The sequence below is a fragment of the Dromiciops gliroides genome, chromosome 2 (genome assembly GCF_019393635.1).
Source record: "Dromiciops gliroides isolate mDroGli1 chromosome 2, mDroGli1.pri, whole genome shotgun sequence".
NCBI classification, from domain to species: Eukaryota; Metazoa; Chordata; class Mammalia; order Microbiotheria; family Microbiotheriidae; genus Dromiciops; species Dromiciops gliroides.
Window position 1 is genome coordinate 571,462,562 of NC_057862.1, and position 18,802 is coordinate 571,481,363.

Genomic DNA, 18,802 nt, shown 5'->3' on the forward strand with positions numbered 1-18,802 from the left:
TGAGACAGAGACAGAGACAGAAAGACAGACAGAGAGACAGACAGAGAGAGAGAGAGACAGAGAGAGAGGGAGAGAGAGAATGCTTAAATGGAAGAAAATTTAACCAGACTTGGAGTGGGGATTAGAAATAGGGTCATGGCTGAGATTAGAATTAGGAGACTTGAGTGATGGGTTGAGAATGGGATGTTTGGGCCATTGGCAGATTTTTTGTCTTTATTATTCAACAACATCCTCCTAGTAATAACATATGTTGTTCAGTTGAGTAGACACTGCTATGAAGAAAAGGGAAGTACGCATTTATATAGCACCTACTATTTATATAGCAGTGTTTTACAAATAATGTCTCATTTGATCCTCACCACAACCCTGGGAGGTAGGTGTAGCTATTATAGATATATAGATATATAGATATAGATATAGATATAGATATAGATATAGATAGATAGATATATTATAGCTATTATCCCCATTTTGCAGTTGAGGAAACTGAGTCTGACAGAAGTGAAGTGGCTTGCTTTCTATTAAGTGTCTGAGGCTAGATTTGTACTTAGGTCTTCATGACTCCAGGTATAGTGATACCACCTTGCTGCCTGTGATCACATGAGATGGCTTAATTAATGTTCAGAACTATTCTTTTTTTTTTCAAGTAAAATAAACTATTGAAAACATGGATGTCTTCAATTATCTCATAAATTTTTTTCATAGGTTTGAATAAAAATGCATCAGGTCAAAATATTTCAAAATCTATTACTGAGTGTCTTAGGGAGGTAGAAGGGTATAGCAGAAAGGTTACTAGATTTGGTGTTAGAGGACATAGGATGGCATTCTGGCTCTGCCACTGGCAGAGCAATGCCTTCACCTCCTCACTGTATAGTTTTTGAGAGTGGGATATGACTGGACAAAAGTCACCCAATGGGCAACTTTAAGGAGAGGAGCTTCTGTCAACTCAGGTAAGTCCTTGAATGAGGGATATGTTTTGCCAGCACAGATCACTTGTGTGTCACCAAGAGGCAGTGGAGAAATGCTGTAGTGAATATGGATTCACTACAGTTCAGTGTGGTGTGTGTGTGTGTGTGTGTGTGTGTGTGTGTGTGTGTGTGATGTTTTAAGGTTTGCAGAGTGCTTTATATTCATTTTCTCTTTTTAATGAATTTTTAATTAGCTCCTCACATCAATGCTATGTAGTAGGTAGTACACATTTTATCATCCCATTTCTTTGAGGAAATTAAGGCTGAAATAAGTTTTGAGTAACAAATAATAAACGCCAATTATATAGTGCTTTAAGGTTTAAAAATTGATTTTAAAAATTCCCATTTGAGCCTTGAAGGTGCCATTGTTAGCTCATTTTATAGATGAGGAAACAGAAATTTTGAGTCCTTAAGTTATTTGCCTGGGCTCTACATGACTTTTAAGTGAGAAAGTCAAAATTTGAACCCAGGTCTTTGTGGTTTCATGTTCAGCACTCTATCCACTGTATATGGAGATGCCTCTGAAGGTCACATGGCAAGAGTGTGGTAGAGCTGGGACTGCAAACTATGTCTTCTGCTTTCATGCTCTGTCCCCTAAACTGTGCCCTTGGCTTTCTGTGGCATGTCAATTGATACTAGATTAGCTAGAAGGGGTTTCTGAAGAGTACTGAAGGCTTATGACCAATTCTCTTGATCAGGCTCCTGCTTCATAACTAAAGTCTGATGGTCTGCCCAAAGTTTATACTTACAGCAGACTCTCATGGTCAGTAACTGGGCATTGAATTCTCAAGTGACTTGAGAGAACCCAGGGGAAAGAGTGATTTCTTCTACCACCTGTGGCCATCAGCAGACTCCTGATGACCCCTCCCCCAAAAATACCCAGAGAAAAACACTAAAGATCTAATGTTTTCCTGTTGTTGTTGAATGGTTTCATTTTTATCTGAGTCTTTGTGGCCCTGTTTTGAGTTTTCTTGGCAAAGATATTGGGGTGGTTTGCCATTTCCTTCTCTAGCTCATTTTACAGATGAGGAAACTGAGGCAAATAGGGTTAAGTGACTTGCCCAGGGGCACACAGCTAGTATCTGAAATCAGATTTGAACTCAGGTCTTCCTGACTCTATTGCACCACCTAGCTGCCCCATATGTACCCCCTTTATATATTTGAGTTCTTGTGGCAACAATTTTTATTGGGAAGAGCTTGGTATTGGTAAGTGATGTCAGTTAAGTTTGGCAAAGTATTCAAACGTAGGTGAACCAGAAATGAGTAGGAAAGTAATTTGCGGGAAGAATCTTAATTTTCTTTTAGAAAGGGAAGGAAGAAAAGGAATAAGCACATATCTAGTACCTACTATGTGCCAGATACTGTGCTAAGCACTTTACAGATATCTCATTTGATCTTCACAGTACTGGGAGGTAGGGGCTGTTATTATCTACATTTTATACTTGAGGAAACTGAAACAAACCAAGGTTGTGTGACTTTGCCCAAAGTCACACACTCATAAGTATATAAAGCCAGATTTACACTCACCTCTTCCTGAACCAAGGCCCCACTGCACCGTGCCCTACAAGAGCACTTCATTTATTCTGTAACATTTATTAAGTGCCAGTATGTAGAGAGAAAACATAACCCTTGCCCCCAGGGAGCTTACAAACTACCTAGTATTTGTGTTGTCTTTATATCTCTATCTCTATCTCTTTCTATAATCATCCACCCATCGATTATACATCCATCCATTCATCCATCCATCCATCATGTGTCTACCAGGTGGTAGAAATTGGTTTCCCTAAAGGCCTTTAACTTCTTTGACTTCATCACAGAAGAATACAATCTCAGATTTAGAAGGGGTCTCAAAGACCAACATATCCCTGAATAAAAATTCCCTTTATAAACATCAAAGAGCTTATCCCTTTTTACTTGAAGACCTCATGCGAAATGGAACCGTATGTAACTAAAAGCATTCTTCTTTGGGATAGTTCTTATTATCAGGAAGTTTTTGTTTATTTTTTCTTTCATTGATCAGAAATCTTTCTCTTTTTAACTTTGACACATTGGGCCCACAGTTGAAACAAAAGAAATCTAATCCCTCTTTTTTTTTTTTTTTTTTAAGTGAGGCAATTGGGGTTAAGTGACTTGCCCAGGGTCACACAGCTAGTAAGTATTATGAGTCTGAGGCCGGATTTGAACTCAGGTACTCCTGACTCCAGAGCCAGTGCTCTATCCACTGCGCCACCTAGCTGCCCCCTAATCCCTCTTTTTTTTTTTTTTGGTGAGGCAGTTGGGGTTAAGTGACTTGCCCAGGGTCACGTAGCTAGTAAGTGTTAAGTGTCTGAAGTCGGATTTGAACTCCGGTCCTCCTGAATCCAGGGCCGGTGCTCTATCTACTGCGCCACCTAGCGACCCCAGAAATCTAATCCCTCTTGAAAGCCCTTTAGATACTTAAAAACAGTCCCTGTAAAGTCTCCTTTTTTCCAGACTAAATGTCAAGAGTTTTTTGGGATTGATCGTTGTAATATATGAAGCCAGGACCACTCACCATGGTGTTCACCCCTCTCTAGATATTCTAGATGGTACCCAGATGTTAACCAGACACTCCAACTGTGGTCTGATCAAGATGGAGTACAGTTAGATTCTCATACTTACTAGACTTGGGGGAGGGGGGACTCTATTCTTAAAAAAATTTATTACCCAGGGAATTTTAGGTTTCCACTTAGCGAATGCATCAGACAAATGTCGTTTTGGGAGAAGGAACAATTTTCCATTTTTCTTTTTAAATCATTTCATCTTACAACCCTTTAACTCACCCTTAGACATGCAGAAATGTTTTGTTACTATTCATATCACCATTATACGATATTGCTAGAGGCTGTGTAGGCAGATTAATTCTCCCTGAGCTTTACCTTTTCTAACTCCTATTTTAAATACTCCAGCGGTATTATTTTCTCATTGAGATTTTCTTTATACACCTTAACTTGATTGGCACTACAACCAGCAGGAGAAACTCACAATCAGAAATAGAAGATTGAACTGTTTCAACTCAAGACTTATATATATTTGGCCTATCATTTCCTTAGCATTTGTTCTCAGGTAAATATACACAAACAACCTCGTTAAAAATGCTTTTAAAGTGATTATTGCTGTCCTGGTGATTTAGTTTACTATAATTTCAAATTTATTCAAATAATTTAAAATGTTTTCTTTAGGGAGGAGCATGGTGCAGTGGAATAAACCTTGGACTTTGATAAAGTCTGACTTTGAGTCCTGTTTCTGATGCTTATCAGTTGCACAAAGGTCACTAGTCACTTCTCCTGTTCTAACCCTGATGTCTGATCAAGCAAGATGATTATGTAGAAATTGTTTTGTAAATAGACAGCCATATATAAACATTGTTACCTTTGGCATGGATAGTAGAAAGAGTGCTGAATTTGCAGTTCAAACACTAATTTTGTCACATACTACTTGCCTAACCTCTGAATCTCTCTGGACCTCAATTTCCTGATTCTGGTTAATGAGGGATTTGCACTTGATGGCTTGTGAAGGCTCTTCTGATTCTAAGTTCATGATCTAATAACTGTCCAAACTTTCAAATTTCCTGTTTTTGTTTATTGGCATCACCATTCTTTCAGGCAGCTGGGTTTGAAAACTCCCAAATTGTCATTTTCTTCTACTCTTTCCTGTATCTTGCCTCCCATATCTAATCCAGGGCAAGTCCTGCTCATTCTAACCCCACAGTATCATTTGTATGCTCTCCTCACCAGCTTTTAAAATAACTTCTTAATTGGTCTCTATTTTAAAAATATATTTCTTCATGTTTGCCATAATAATCATATTACTGTTATTGTTGTTGAGTTGTTTCAATTGTATCCAACTCTTTGTGATCCCACTTGGGGTTTTCTTGGTAACGATGTGAGAGTGGTTTGCCATTTCTGTCTCTAGCTCATTATACAGGTGAGGAAACAGAGGCAAATGGGGTTAAGTTACTTCACCAGGATCACACAGCTAGTAAGTATCTGAGATTTGATTTGAACTCAGATCTTTGTGATTCTAGGCCCTACTCTCGATCCGCTGTGTCCCCTAGCTAGCTTCCCAGTCTTGTTAAAGTACTGGCCTATCTCAGTATCCCTCCCAATTTGGTTCTAACTTGCCTTACTTGCCTGATTTCACATCATTCCTCTCATACGCTTTATCTTCCAACCAAAATGTTCTAATAGCTATTTCCTAATCTTGTCCTGTCTTTTCTGACCATTTTATGTTCAGTGCAAGTTATCTAGTATGCCTAGATTGCATTCCCTTTTCACTTCTCCCTAGTGAGCAGCTATGTGGTAGAGTGAAGAGATCTCAGAGCCCAAAGTCAGCAAAAATCTCTGAGTTCAAATCTTACTTCAGATACTTATTAACTTTGTGATTCTGGGCAAATCACTTGACCCCTTTCTGCCTTTGTTTACTAACCTGTAAAATGAGAATAATTATAGCACCTATCTCACAGGGTTGTTATGAGGATAAAATAAGATATAATGTAAAATGCTAAGCAAATGCTATTTATAATAATTATTATGTATAACAATAACTATTATTATTATTGAAATTCTTTTTCCTTTGAGGTCCAACTCAGGTACCACCTCCTCCTTGAAGAATTCTCTAATTCCTCTGTACCTACTCCCATTATATTCTCCCCTAGTATTTTGATTTTTATATAATCAGAATTAACCTGTTTTACTTTTTTTTTTGGTGGGGCAATGAGGGTTAAGTGACTTGCCCAGGGTCACACAGCTAGTAAGTGTTAAGTGTCTGAGGTCAAATTTGAACTCAGGTCTTCCTGAATCCAGGGCCAGTCCTTTATCCACTACACCACCTAGCTACCCCCTCTCCCCTAGTAGTTTACCTGTTTGTGCACATGCTCTATTCCTCTTAGACTGGGGCCAGAGCTCGTGTCATTTATGTTTGGGTCCCTAGAATGGTGCTTTCCATACAGGAAGTACAAACTTAATAAATGTTGGCTGAGGGGTGTGGTAAGATTATAAAGGTAGTTCGGGGAGAGGGAGCTTTGGACCTAGAGGTCCCTCATTATTTCCGGGACCCCAATATTAAGGTGAGCCACTCAATTAACTCTCCCTATATTAAATTTTTTTTTTGAGGCAATTGGGGTTAAGTGACTTGCCCAGGGTCACACAGCAAGTTAAGTGTTAAGTGTCTGAGGCCGGATTTGAACTCAGGTCCTCCTGAATCCAGGGCCGGTGCTCTATCCACTGTGCCACCTAGCTGCCCCTCCCTATATTAAATTTGACCCTCACAGGGGGCAGCTGGGTGGAGCATTGGATAAAGCACTGGCCCTGGATTCAGGAGGACCTGAGTTCAAATCCGACCTCAGACACTTGACAGTTACTAGCTGTGTGACCCTGGGCAAGTCACTTAACCATCATTGCCCAGCAAAAAACAAAACAAAACAAAAACAAAAAATAAAACCAAAAAATACTTTAGCCTAAAGACACAACTAATTTTGTGAAATTCAGACATTATAGCAACCTGGGAAGGTGGGTACTTTTGGGCAAAGGGCATTTTGTTACTTCTCAAAGACTAACAAGTAGGCAGTTGCCTATTTTACTTACCAGAAGAACAAGGGATATTCAGTTAATCTAATCTAATTCAATTCAGCCAACTTTTTTTGTTTGTTTGTTTTGTTTTTGCAGGGCAATGAGGGTTAAGTGATTTGCCCAGGGTCACACAGCTAGTAACTGTCAAGTGTCTGAGGTTGGATTTGAACTCAAGTCCTCCTGAATCCAGGGCCAGTGCTTTATCCGATGCACCACCTAGCTGCCCCGGCTAAAGTATTTTTTGTTTTCTTTTTGTTTATTTCTTTTTTTTTTTTTTTTTTTGGTGAGGCAACTGAGGTTAAGTGACTTGCCCAGGGTCACACAGCTAGGAAGTGTCAAGCGTCTGAGGCCGGATTTGAACTCAAGTACTCCTGAATCCAGGGCAGGTACTCTATCCACTGCGCCACCCAGCTGCCCCGGCTAAAGTATTTTTTAAAAGCTTTTGTGCTATACTGCTATACCAGACGTGTTGTCAGGAAGAAGGAGCATTTCAGACTCTATGTGGCATTAATACCTCAGTAGAAATTAGCTTTTCAGATAAATACCAAGATAGAAGGGACCTGAGGAGGGCAGGTAAGGAGGACAGATCCAGGGTGCTACCCAAAGGATGTGGCTCAGGTGAAATATTGTTGATAGGTTGATGGCCTTGAGAAGTTTAGGGGACAATAAAGTGGTGGGGGCCAACAGATGTGGGATAAGCAATTACAAAGAGAACCTGAAAGAAGGGGTCAGAGAGCAAACTCTTCTTATTTCACAGGCTCCCCCTGTCCCTGGATACTTTTTGGGTATAACCGTTGCAAGATTCACTAGCAGGCCCGCATTTCTCAGAAGATTCAACCCTCTTCAGCTGCCCCTTTTCAGAGGCAGTGAAGTGGCCCGGTGGATAGAGAGCTGAGCCTGGAGTCAGGGAAAAAAAAAAGAGTTCAAATTTGGCCTCGGATACTTAATAGCGCTGTGACCCCGGGCAAGTCAGTTAGCCTCTGTTTGCCTCAATTTCCTCCTCTGTAAAATGGGGTTGATAATCACAGCACCTACCTCCCAGGGTTGTCATAAGGATTAAATCAGATAATATTTGTGAAGTGATTTTACCTGGCCTATAGGAGCTTACTAAATATTTGCTTCTTTCTTTCCTTTAGCTAGGGAATGGATTATGTCTAGTCTATTATATACTCACATACAATATGTTATAATATATAATTTCTACATAATCTCTCTAGGGTATAAAAATGATGGCTAACAGTCCAACAAGTGGCCTTTGCTGTGGTATATGATGGCGGGAAACAATGGCTTCTCCTCTGCTTCATTTTTCTAGGGTTTTCCATCATGTTTGGCAAGAAAAAGAAAAGGCTTGAAATCTCCGGACCTTCTAATTTTGAGCACAGGGTTCACACTGGGTTCGATCCCCGAGAACAGAAGTTCACAGGACTCCCACAACAGTGGCACAGCTTGCTGGCAGACACAGCCAATCGACCCAAGCCCATGGTGGACCCTTCATGCATCACACCCATTCAACTTGCTCCCATGAAGGTACTGTGGTAGTGGTAGTCTCCATTTGGCTTAAGATTTCATTTCTCTGCTTGTGTTTAATTTTAGCAACTCTATTTAGGGACATCTGGGAGGCAGCTCAGCACAGTAGAAAGGGCTCTCAGCTTGGAGTCAGGAAGACCGGGGTTCAAATGCTGCCTCTGATATTTCCTGGCTGTATAACTCTGATCAAGTCACTTAAACTGTGTGCCCTATCTACTTAGGCACAGATGGTTTACTCTTTGTATTATTAGTAGAGGGAGTTCCCACACTGGGAATTCCTTACAATGCTGAATTCAAAGATCCTTGGCACATTTAGGAGCAAAGTATAAACATGGGAAGTGATGCCCCTTTGAATGGCTCCATTATGTATGATACTAAGAAACTTCTGTAATTTACTAACAATCATTCCATAAATAAAAAAAGATTCAATTTATAAAACAAAATATGAATAAATCCCTCCCCCGTAGTGGTGAGCAGTTTAATATCCTCTTCAGCCCCTTAAGATATAGTCGTAAAATAGGTATGTGTACTCTTCAAGTGGTGGTTTAAAAACTGACTTCATTAAGCATAGCTTCTCAAACTTATGGTGGTTATTAACCCATTATTTAATGAATATTGGTTATATGTATATATTTATGTAGTGCATATATACACACATACATAAATATGCATACATAAATACAGACATACATAAACTATCAAAGTTTAAAACTGTATTTGGGGTTTTTCTTGTTTGTTTTTGTGGGGCAGTGAGGGTTAAATGACTTGCCCGAGGTCACACAGCTAGTAAGTGTCAAGTGTCTGAGGCCTGATTTGAACTCAGGTTCTCCTAAATCTAGGGCTGATGCTTTATCCACTGTGCCACCTAGCTGCCCCCAAAACTGTATTTTAAGACTTGGGACACTATATAGTCACATATTTATTCATTCTGTGTAGCAGGCTTATCTGGGAGATAAAAAATTTGCTATGCTATAGTTAGGAATTGTTTAATAAATAATTATACTTAATATTCAAATGGCATGCAATCACATTAATATGGGTGTTCTCAAGGATGCAGATTGGAACCCATTCAAGACTGCCTTTCTCAGACAACTCTTGCATTTCCTCCCATAGGTTTACCTCAAAAGGTTCACCTAACATATCAGGGGCCTTCCTCACTTTTCTGGGTGGGAGGGGATATCTTAAGGTTCCCAGTGTAACATCTGGTTTGTGCAATGGTCTTCTTCTCACCATATGATTGGCCCATCTCCTTTTTCAAGTAGGATATTGTTTCTTCAGTGCCATCTTTTTAAAAATTTAATATAATTTTAAATTTGTTTTCCAATTACATGTAAAGATATATTTTTGAGTTCCAAATTTCTCTCCCACCCTCCCTTCCCTTCCCATCCCGAGGCCAGCAAGCAATCTGATATAGTTTATACATTACAATCATGTTAAACATATTTCCACATTAGTCATGCTATAAGAGAAGGATCAGAACAAAAAGAAAAAAAATGCAAGAAAGAATAAACAAGAACAATAACAAAAAAGCAACAACAGAATTGAAAATAGTATGCTTCGATCTCCATGCAGATTCCTCAGTTCTTTATCTGAATGTGGAGAGAATTTTCCACTATCAGTCTTTTGGCATTGTCTTATTGCTCAGAAGAATCAAATTGAACATCACACAATGTTTTTTCATACTGTGTACAATGTTCTCTTGGTTCTGCTCATTTCACTCAGCATCAATTCATGTAAGTCTTTCCAGGTTTTTCTAAAATCCACCTGCTCATCGTTTCTTACAGCACAATAGTATTCCATTACAGTCATATATCACAACTTGTTTAGCCATTCCCCAGTTGATGGGCATCCCCTGAATTTCCAATTCTTTGCTACCACAAAAAGACCGGCTATAAATATTTTTGTACATGTGGGTCCTTTTCCTTTTTTGAAGATCTCTTTGGGATATAGACCCACTAGTGGTATTGCTGGATCGAGGGGATGCACAATTTTAAAGCCTTTGGGGCATTGTTCCAAATTGCTCTCTAGAATGGTTGGATAAGTTCATAGCTCCACCAACAGTGCATTAATGTGATGCCGTCTTTTTGATCCGGTTTTCCTTTGTTCTTCTTCAATTGCTGTGTATTGCCATACCCCTTTATTTTGCCCACTGAGTAATGCTTTCTTTTCTTTGTGGACTATAGTACTCTGTGAATCAGAGATATACACTACCACCAAGAGAATATTTGGTATTAAAAAGACTTTTTTTGTTGTTGTTTCAAAGAGATATTCAGTGAAAATAAATGATTGCATATAAAAGCTCAGATTCCTCTCAAACTGAGTGTGGAAGTTTTTATAGGTCTGGAGCAGAGGCGGGACTTACACACTGCTTCAAGCTGATTGGTAGGCGACATCCAAATCCGTTGGTTCACTGGACTTGAAGGTGGTCTCAAGTTGAGTTCAAAGTCCTTAGCTTCTGAAAACAATACCTCTTTAAGGGCCAGCCAGGTGTGGTTACAATCTAATTAACCTGAAGTAGGCTAATCAGCAAAGTCAATCACTCTCACTTAATTCAATCAGATGAGATTAATCTCCAGGTGGGTTTTTAAGTATCTGCCAAATCCCATTATTTTCTCACACAAGTAAAAGAGGTCATTTACCAAGACTTCCCTCTTCTCCTGTTCTCCTTATTTCATGTCCTACTGACATCACCCTTCATTATCTCTTCTTTTATTCCAGTGTGATGAAGAATTTGCCCTCTCCTTACCAAAGATAACTGATACTTACACCTTAAATCCCATCTCCTCTATTCCAGATTGCCTCCACTAGCCTGCCAACTTTCTCTCTAATCTTCAATCTTTTACTGTCTGCTGGCTTCTTTCCTGCTTCTTACAAACACACTCAAGTCTTCCCCATCCTTTAAAAAAATAAACCCTCAGTAAAGCTTACCATCTTTGCTCTATGTCATCCTATATCTCTCCTCATTTTCTCAGCTAAACTCTGAAAAATCATCTATAATAAGCATTTCTACTTCCTTTCCTCTCACTCTCATTTAAAAGACTTCCTCAACCTAGATTCTTTCTCCAAAGCTGTGAGTGAGTGTTTAATTCCCAGGTCTAGATCTAGGAACATCCAAACCTCTTAATCTTTTTATCCTTCCCAACTTAGGGTGTAGTCTTCTATCCCATCCCCACAGATGCTGACACCCTCAACTCCTCTCTCTCTCTCTCTCTCTCTCTCTCTCTCTCTCTCTCTCTCTCTCTCTCTCTCTCTCTCTCTCTCTCTCCATACTTGCTGGCCCAGGTGTAGCTGTTGTCAGATAAATGGAACAGATACCATAGATGTAGGGGTGCAAAGAAGTGAGTCACAGAGGTCCATTTTCTTATCAATTTGAGGTATGAGATTAGAGGCCAGGTTCGTTTCTGTGAAGTCACTCAAAAGGCTGTCAACTTGAAAAGAGTTAAGAAAGCCTGCACTTCATTCTGCCTTACCCAAGTACCTTTATGAATACCATAACTTCCTGTAGCTGACTTTACCACATAGCAATGGATGAGATCCTGCTGACCATGAAAATGTTGGAAGTAAAAGGAAGGAATGGGGAAGTCTCTTGCTGACTCTGCCAGATGTTGAAAGAGGCTCACAGAAAAGTGAGAATGTTCAGATCCCCCTGCACACACATAGGAAGATTCGTCTCCTTTTTGCCCTGCTGATTCATCTCGATATACACATGAATACTCTGATACCTGGGTTAAGTAAGCTTAGCAGCTGCCCTATCTGACTGTAGACTGCTGTGCCCACATCTGCCCTATGGTCTGTAATCACCAAAAGAGGTCCCAGTTAAAGTCTACCATTATGGCGCTTACCAGACAGTTCCTAGGTTCCACTGACAGCCTAACAAAAAGACTGGAAGAAGAATGGAATGAAAAATGCTCCTCATTATTCTAAGAATCCCAGATGTTAGAATTCATGTGAGTGTGGTTTGTCCTGAAAATATGCTATATCTGTGAGGGATGTGGCTAGTTAAGCTGTACTGCCTATGGGCCCAGTTAACCTGCTGGTCTGTGGATATTTGTTGGCCTTCCACCTAAATGTATACATTTATATAGGGAGAGGAAAAAATGTTTCTTGACTGCACGAATCTTCCCATTCTTTCCAAAGCCCATTATCCCCCCCCAACCACTGCCCTGTGTAGCTCTCATGAAATAGGAATTTGATTTTCCGCAGGCTTCAAACATTTATCTCAGGCTTCTACTAGTTTTTATACTTGAGTGTTGTTGTGTTCTGGTTAGTCAAATATTTTGGTTTTAGCAAAGCAATTGAATGTAGTAACCTTGGACGGGGGAGGAAGGGATAGGAGAGTGATGTTTTCCTTATGCTTTGGTCCCCAAGGTGGCTATTGTCCACTAGAAACAATTGACTCATATATTTCTTTCACTTTCATCCCCTTTCCATTCTTTAGCTGATTAGAATGAGGGGGAAATTGTTTAAGTAAATGATGTACTATATTCCCGTATTCCTGTGTCAGACAACTGGTAGAATTGCTTATCTACTTTATCAAACTAATTACCTACAGAAAAACAAGTGTTTCTCTCTCTCTCTCTCTCTCTCTCTCTCTCTCTCTCTCTCTCTCTCTCTCTCTCTCTCTCTCTCTCTCTCTCTCTCTCTTTCCCTCTCCCTCCTTCCCTCCCTCCCTCCCTCTTTCCTTTCCTTCCTTCGTTCCTTCCATCCAAAACTTCCTTGTGTTTGCTTAGATGAAGAACTTCAAATAAAAATCCTTAAACCAAACACAGCCATCCTGGAAAACAATTTGGAATGATGTGAGAAAATGACTGAATTATTCATGCCTTTTGATCCTACTACTGGGTACATCCCCTTTGATCCTACTTCTGGGCATATATGAAAGAAGATCAAAAGCAGAAATATTCCCATATATACCAAAATACTCAGAACAGCACTTTTGTGGTAGCAAAGATTTTGAAGTTAAGTGGGTGCCCATCATCTAGGAAATATCGGTGTGATGCAATTCTGTTGTGCAATAAGAAAAGACCCACATGAAAATTCAGAGAAGCATGGAAAGATCTGTGCAAACTGAGACAGAGTGAAGTCAGCAGAATTAAGACAATGGACATATTAATTTCAATCTTGTAAATGGAAAGAAAATTAAAAGGAAACAAAATCCTTTGTCACAAGAGAGGGTTCAGTTCAAGGGGTTAGGGGATATATTCAGAAATGATTCTGATATTAAGACAAAAGACATCATTAGTACTTTTTTAATATGAAAAAGAAAGAAAAGATACCCAAGGAGACAAGACAAAATGGGTTAATAAGGCAGAGTCCAGAATGGATTTTAATAAGGGTCTTTGCTAGTCTACTATCCTTAAAACAAACAAACTGGGGCAACTAGGTGGTGCAGTGGATAGAGCACTAGCCCTGGAGTCAGGAGTACCTGGGTTCAAATCTGGCCTCAGACACTTAACACTTACTTGCTGTGTGACCCTGGGCAAGTCAATTAACCCCAATTGCCACACTAAAAAAACAAACAAACAAACAAAAACCCAAATAAACAAACATAATACAAACCCTGGTTGTGGAAAGTAGAACACATTAGGCCACTTCTTCTGTATCTTTAGGTAATAGACAAATAATATAGTTGCTTCATTTTCTCAACTCTGTATCCACTGACTGTCAGAAAGCAAAGGGACCACAGGAACAAAAAGTGCTTCTAAGAAATGAAAGTGCTTCTGAGGGATATGGAGCCATTAAAAAAATCAGTGAAATCAGGATGCCTGCAGGAACAGGTTCCTCTAAGTGGATGGGCAGGAGATGATGGCTCCACTATCAGCCAGTTTCACTGATAAGATAAATGATGTAACCTTTTGATTAGGAATTCTCAAGATGAGTTTTATGGTCAAAAGGAGCACTAGTGTTGTTCTTTCCAAATATATCTCTGTAGCATTTTAATGCACTAGTTTTCTAGCATTTGAGAGATTCCTGCTATGGTGCTTGAATAAATGGTGGAGGTGCTGTTTTCCCAAATCACTCTTTCTTTGGCATATATATTGTTTCCTCTGGGAAATCTCAGAATATACCTTCAAAAGAAATTTGTGTCCTCAGAGGTTTTCACAGCGCGCGCACGCACACACACACACACACACACACACAGCATGGGACCGACTTTATTCCACCTCACAGAAAATGTAAAACACATAAAGGATTCATAGTAGCCTGTAAAGAACTGATACGATTATCGGGGACAGCTAAGTGGCGCAATGGATAAAGCACCAGCCCTGGATTCAGGAGGACCTGAGTTCAAATCCAGACTCAAACACTTGACACTTACTAGCTGTGTGACCCTGGGCAAGTCACTTAACCCTCATTGCCCTGCCTCCCTCCAAAAAATAATAATTGATATAATTATCTTCCCCTTCTGGTAAGCCCACCTTTCCCCATAGTCCTAAAGTAATCCATACCAATATTGGACTCCCCTCAGAAGGAAAATTAACTTGGGATTGCTAGTAGTACTATTCCCGTGAGTACTATTTCAACCCAGAGATGATATAAGCATTCAGGCCTTGGCTTCCCTGGAAAGAAAACACACTTTGCAATGAAGCTACAGTGTCCAAATAACCCAAGGCATGGGGGGAGGCACATCTTTATTTTGTAGAGTTGAAACCAAGAAGAGCAGAATGGACTAAGCTCAAAATTTCTAGTTTCTACCGTCTATACAGGAAGGCAGTGGGAGGATTTGGCTTTCCACCCACCAGCTCTCAGGGGAATAAGCATTTATATGGTGACTACTGTGCCAAATACTGTGCTCAGCACTTTTTACAAATATTCTCCCATTTGAGATAAATAACCCCAAGTGGAGGGCAAAGTTCAAATCTTTTGTTTCTCTATATTGTGACTTAGCCCCACCTCTGACTGCTTTTGGGAAGCTGTTTGCCCCTAGGAACATCCCCTTCTCTCTCTCTCTCTCTCTCTCTCTCTCTCTCTCTCTCTCTCTCTCTCTCTCTCTCTCTCTCTCTCTCTCTCTCTCTCGGGATTTCAGAGCTCTCTAACATAGGATGACACTACCCAGAAAATGCCCGAGAGCTGGATGTCAGAATCACTCTGACCAGTAAATTCTTTGCTTCCATTTAAGAATCTGAGGTTCGGGAATTCTCACTATTCAGGTCACAGGTCACCTTCTTCACTACAGCTGCCATCTCTGGGGCTGAGAGGTTATTCCACTTTCTAAGGCTGGGGCCAGGAAGTTGAGATCCAGTGACCCAATCTTGGGCCAAAGGTTGAGTATGCTTCACCTCTATTACTTCGGGAGCCTGCTGGCGGGTCTGCCTGCCTCAAGTCTTGTCCCTGGACAATTGTGCCTGGAAGACTCTCTTCTCTGCTCTGATTGGGAACTTCCCTGGCTTCCTTTAAGTCCCAACTAAAACCCCACCTCCTACAGGAAGCCTCCCCTAACCCCTCTTAGTTCCAATGCCTTCCCTTTGTTAATGATTTCCTATTAGTCCTGCATATAGCTTGCTGGTATTTATTTGTTTGCATGTTGTCTCCCTCACTAGATTGTAAGCTCTTTGAGGACAGGGACTGTGTTTTGCTTCTTTTTGTATTCATTCCCAGTGTTTAGCACAGTGTCTGGTACATAGTAGGTGCCTAATAAATGTTTATTGAATGGAATTTATAAAAATAACAAAACCAACAATAATTATAATAGCATTTATATGGTGTTTTAAGTTCTGCAAAGTGCTTTTACAGATATCCTACAGAAGAAAGTATAAACAAAAGGCCTAAACAAAGCTTTCCTTTCTTATATGTGAATCAAGTTAATAAGACAACTCTCTTGATCAAACTGCTACAGTTATAAAAGGCAAAAAGCAAATTTGTTGATTTTAGAAAGGTGAAAGCCAGTATGACATAGAAGACAAAGTATTGTCATTATTGTTCTAAATTTATTAAATTGCCTTTTCACTTGGCTTAAAAAAAAGCCTTGGATTTTTATTCACAAACCTAATTTTCTTTTTTTCTGCTGCCCTCTGGCATTCAAAATGTAGTCATTCTTTAAAAAAAAAAAAGTTTTATTTTAAACAGTAACCAGCCACAAAAATCATCAAACACACAAAATAAAAAGTAACATTACATATAACCCATAGCAATTCACGATTTAGGACCAAATTAAGCAACAACAAGCAAACAGGAAAAAAAAAATGCTTTTGCACTGTTCTTTTTCAGGTATGGCCCTTCCCTCTTTCCTACGTTCCTCTCTTCTCCCTCCCTCTGTTCTCCTTCCTTATTTTCTTTCTTGCCTTTCCCTGATAAACACACTCACAATTCTGGTTCTGCCGATCTCATTTTCTATCACTTGATATAGATCTTTACATAATTCCTCATTTGCTTCATATTTATCTTTTTACAACACCAGGAACTTAATAATTTTTCATATGAATTTATTTATTCCTTACTTCATTAATATAATTTGTTTAGCCATTCTCCACTTGTTGGGCCTCCAATTTTTTGCTATCATTAAACAACATTTATGTATACTTTTGTACAGAAGGGTTTTTTTCCCCTTGTTATGACATATTTGTGATAAAGTCTTAGCAATGGTCTCACAGGGTATAAAGGTATGATCAGATTTATGATTCTTGTCGAATATTGCTATTGTATTTAGCATGTTTGCAACATTCTTCTACAGTCCTACTAACAATGCTGAACATTGACCTATACCTTATTTCTTTTTCTTTCATTTTAAAACTTGTTACTATTTAAGCACACACACACATACACACACACACACAAGCACACACATATGCATATATTTAGATTAAAGTTAAAGTTTATTGTTATGTATGTTATGGGGCATGGGTCCAAAGCTATTTTTATTTTTTGGGTCATATAATTATCCACTTTTCACAAGTAGTAGTTTTTGTGAAATTGTGATTCCATTTTCTAGCTTCATTAAAGGTATGGATTAGTCAAACATATTTTTAAAATAAATCGTGTTCTGTTAATTTCTCATTCTTTTGGTTTTTTGATGTTTTTGAAATTTTTGTGTTAGAAAACCTCAGATTTTTGTATGTTGTTAATAGAGAATGTAATTAGCTTTTCTTTTTTTAAACAATTCATATTTCCTTTTTCATAAATTATCTGTATCTTTTGTAGGTTACTGCATTGAGGAATGTGTATTACGACTTTTCTAGGCATGCATCAATTTCTAGGCATGCATCAATCAATAAAGATTGAATGTCAGGCACTATTTTCTGACATTTTTGTCAATCTATTTTTTTATTTTAGAGGTGTTTTGTTGTTGTACAAAAATCCTTTCATATTTTAATAATGAAATCCATCAGGTTTTTTTCTGTGAATATGTAAAGTATCTGTGATTTTGTCCACATAGGGAATTTTTTAAATTAATCATATTTTATACTTTCCAATTACATATAAAGACAATTTTCAACATTAATTTTTGAAAGATTTTGAGTTCCAACTCAATAGTGATTTAGAGCATTTTTTCATATGACTATAGATAGCTTTGATTTCTTCATCAGAAAACTGCCTGTTCATATCCTTTGACCATTTATCAATTGTGGAATGACTTGTATTCTTATAAATTTAACTTTGTTCTCTATATATTTGAGAAATTAAGCCTTTTTCAGAGACGCTATAAAATTGTTTACCAGCTTTCTGCTTTCCTTCTAATTTTGGTTGCATTGGTTTTGTTTGTGCAAAAGTTTTTTAGTTTAATATAATCAAAATTATCCATTTTCTATTTCCTAATGTTCTCTTTCTCTTATTTGGTCATAAATTCTTCCCTTCTCCATAGATCTGAGAGGTAAACTATCCCTTGCTCTCCTAATTTGCTTATGTTATCACCCTCTGTATTTAAATCATGTGTACATTTTGACCTTATCTTGGTATATGGTGTGAAATGTTGGTCTATGCCTAGTTTCTACCATAGTATTTTCCAGTTTTCCCAGCAGTTTTTGTCAAATAGTGAGTTCTTATCCCAGAAGCTGGAGTCTTTGGGTTTATCAAATAGTAGATTGCTATAGTCATTTACTACTATGGCTTATGTACCTAATCTATTCCACTGATCCATTACTCAATTTCTTAGCCAGCACCAAAGAGTTTTCATGATTACCACTTTATAATATAGTTTTAGATCTTGTATAGTGAGGATACTTTCCTTTGCATTTTTTTTTCATTAATTCATAGGGAATTCTTAATATGGGAATTCCTTCCATTTCGGTCACATCCCTCTGTGACATTAAATAAATCTTAGAGAAATGCCCAATGCACATAAAAGTTAAGTAACTTGCCTAGAAGTTACAGAGGTAATTAGTATCACAGGTGAGACTTCATTGCAGTTCTTTCTTTACTCCAAAATCCCATTCTATCCAGTATACCATGCTATTTCTACTTATTCTTTGTAAATCAAATTAGACTCTAGAAATAATGAGGGTAAGGGGCAGCTAGGTGGCACAGTGCACTGGCCTTGGAATCAGAAAGATCTGAGTTCAAATTCAGCTTCAGACAGTTAGTAGCTTTGTGAAACTGGGCAAGTCACAACCCAGATATCCCTTCTCCCCCTGCCCAAAAAAAGAGAATAAATGAGAGTGACATAATAGAAAAGGACTAAATAAAAAAAAAACATGCAGAAAACACGTTGATTTTATTTTAGAATTTTACTGATGCTTTTTACTGTACTCTTATTTCCCAATGATTCCACCCACAAACTCTTTG

At 38.7% G+C, this 18,802-nt stretch overlaps 1 protein-coding gene across 6 annotated transcripts in view; it reads left to right on the plus strand.

Annotated features, from left to right (window-relative positions):
* PAK5 (p21 (RAC1) activated kinase 5) overlaps positions 1 to 18,802 on the plus strand; it is a 317,031-nt gene that overhangs the window by 187,945 nt on the left and 110,284 nt on the right. For all 6 annotated transcript variants that reach the window (XM_043986936.1, XM_043986938.1, XM_043986939.1 and 3 more), the window contains exon 2: positions 7,869 to 8,083. In XM_043986936.1, coding sequence (XP_043842871.1) covers positions 7,880 to 8,083 — 204 coding nt within the window. In that variant the 5' untranslated portion in view covers positions 7,869 to 7,879. The remainder of the gene's footprint in view (positions 1 to 7,868; positions 8,084 to 18,802) is intronic.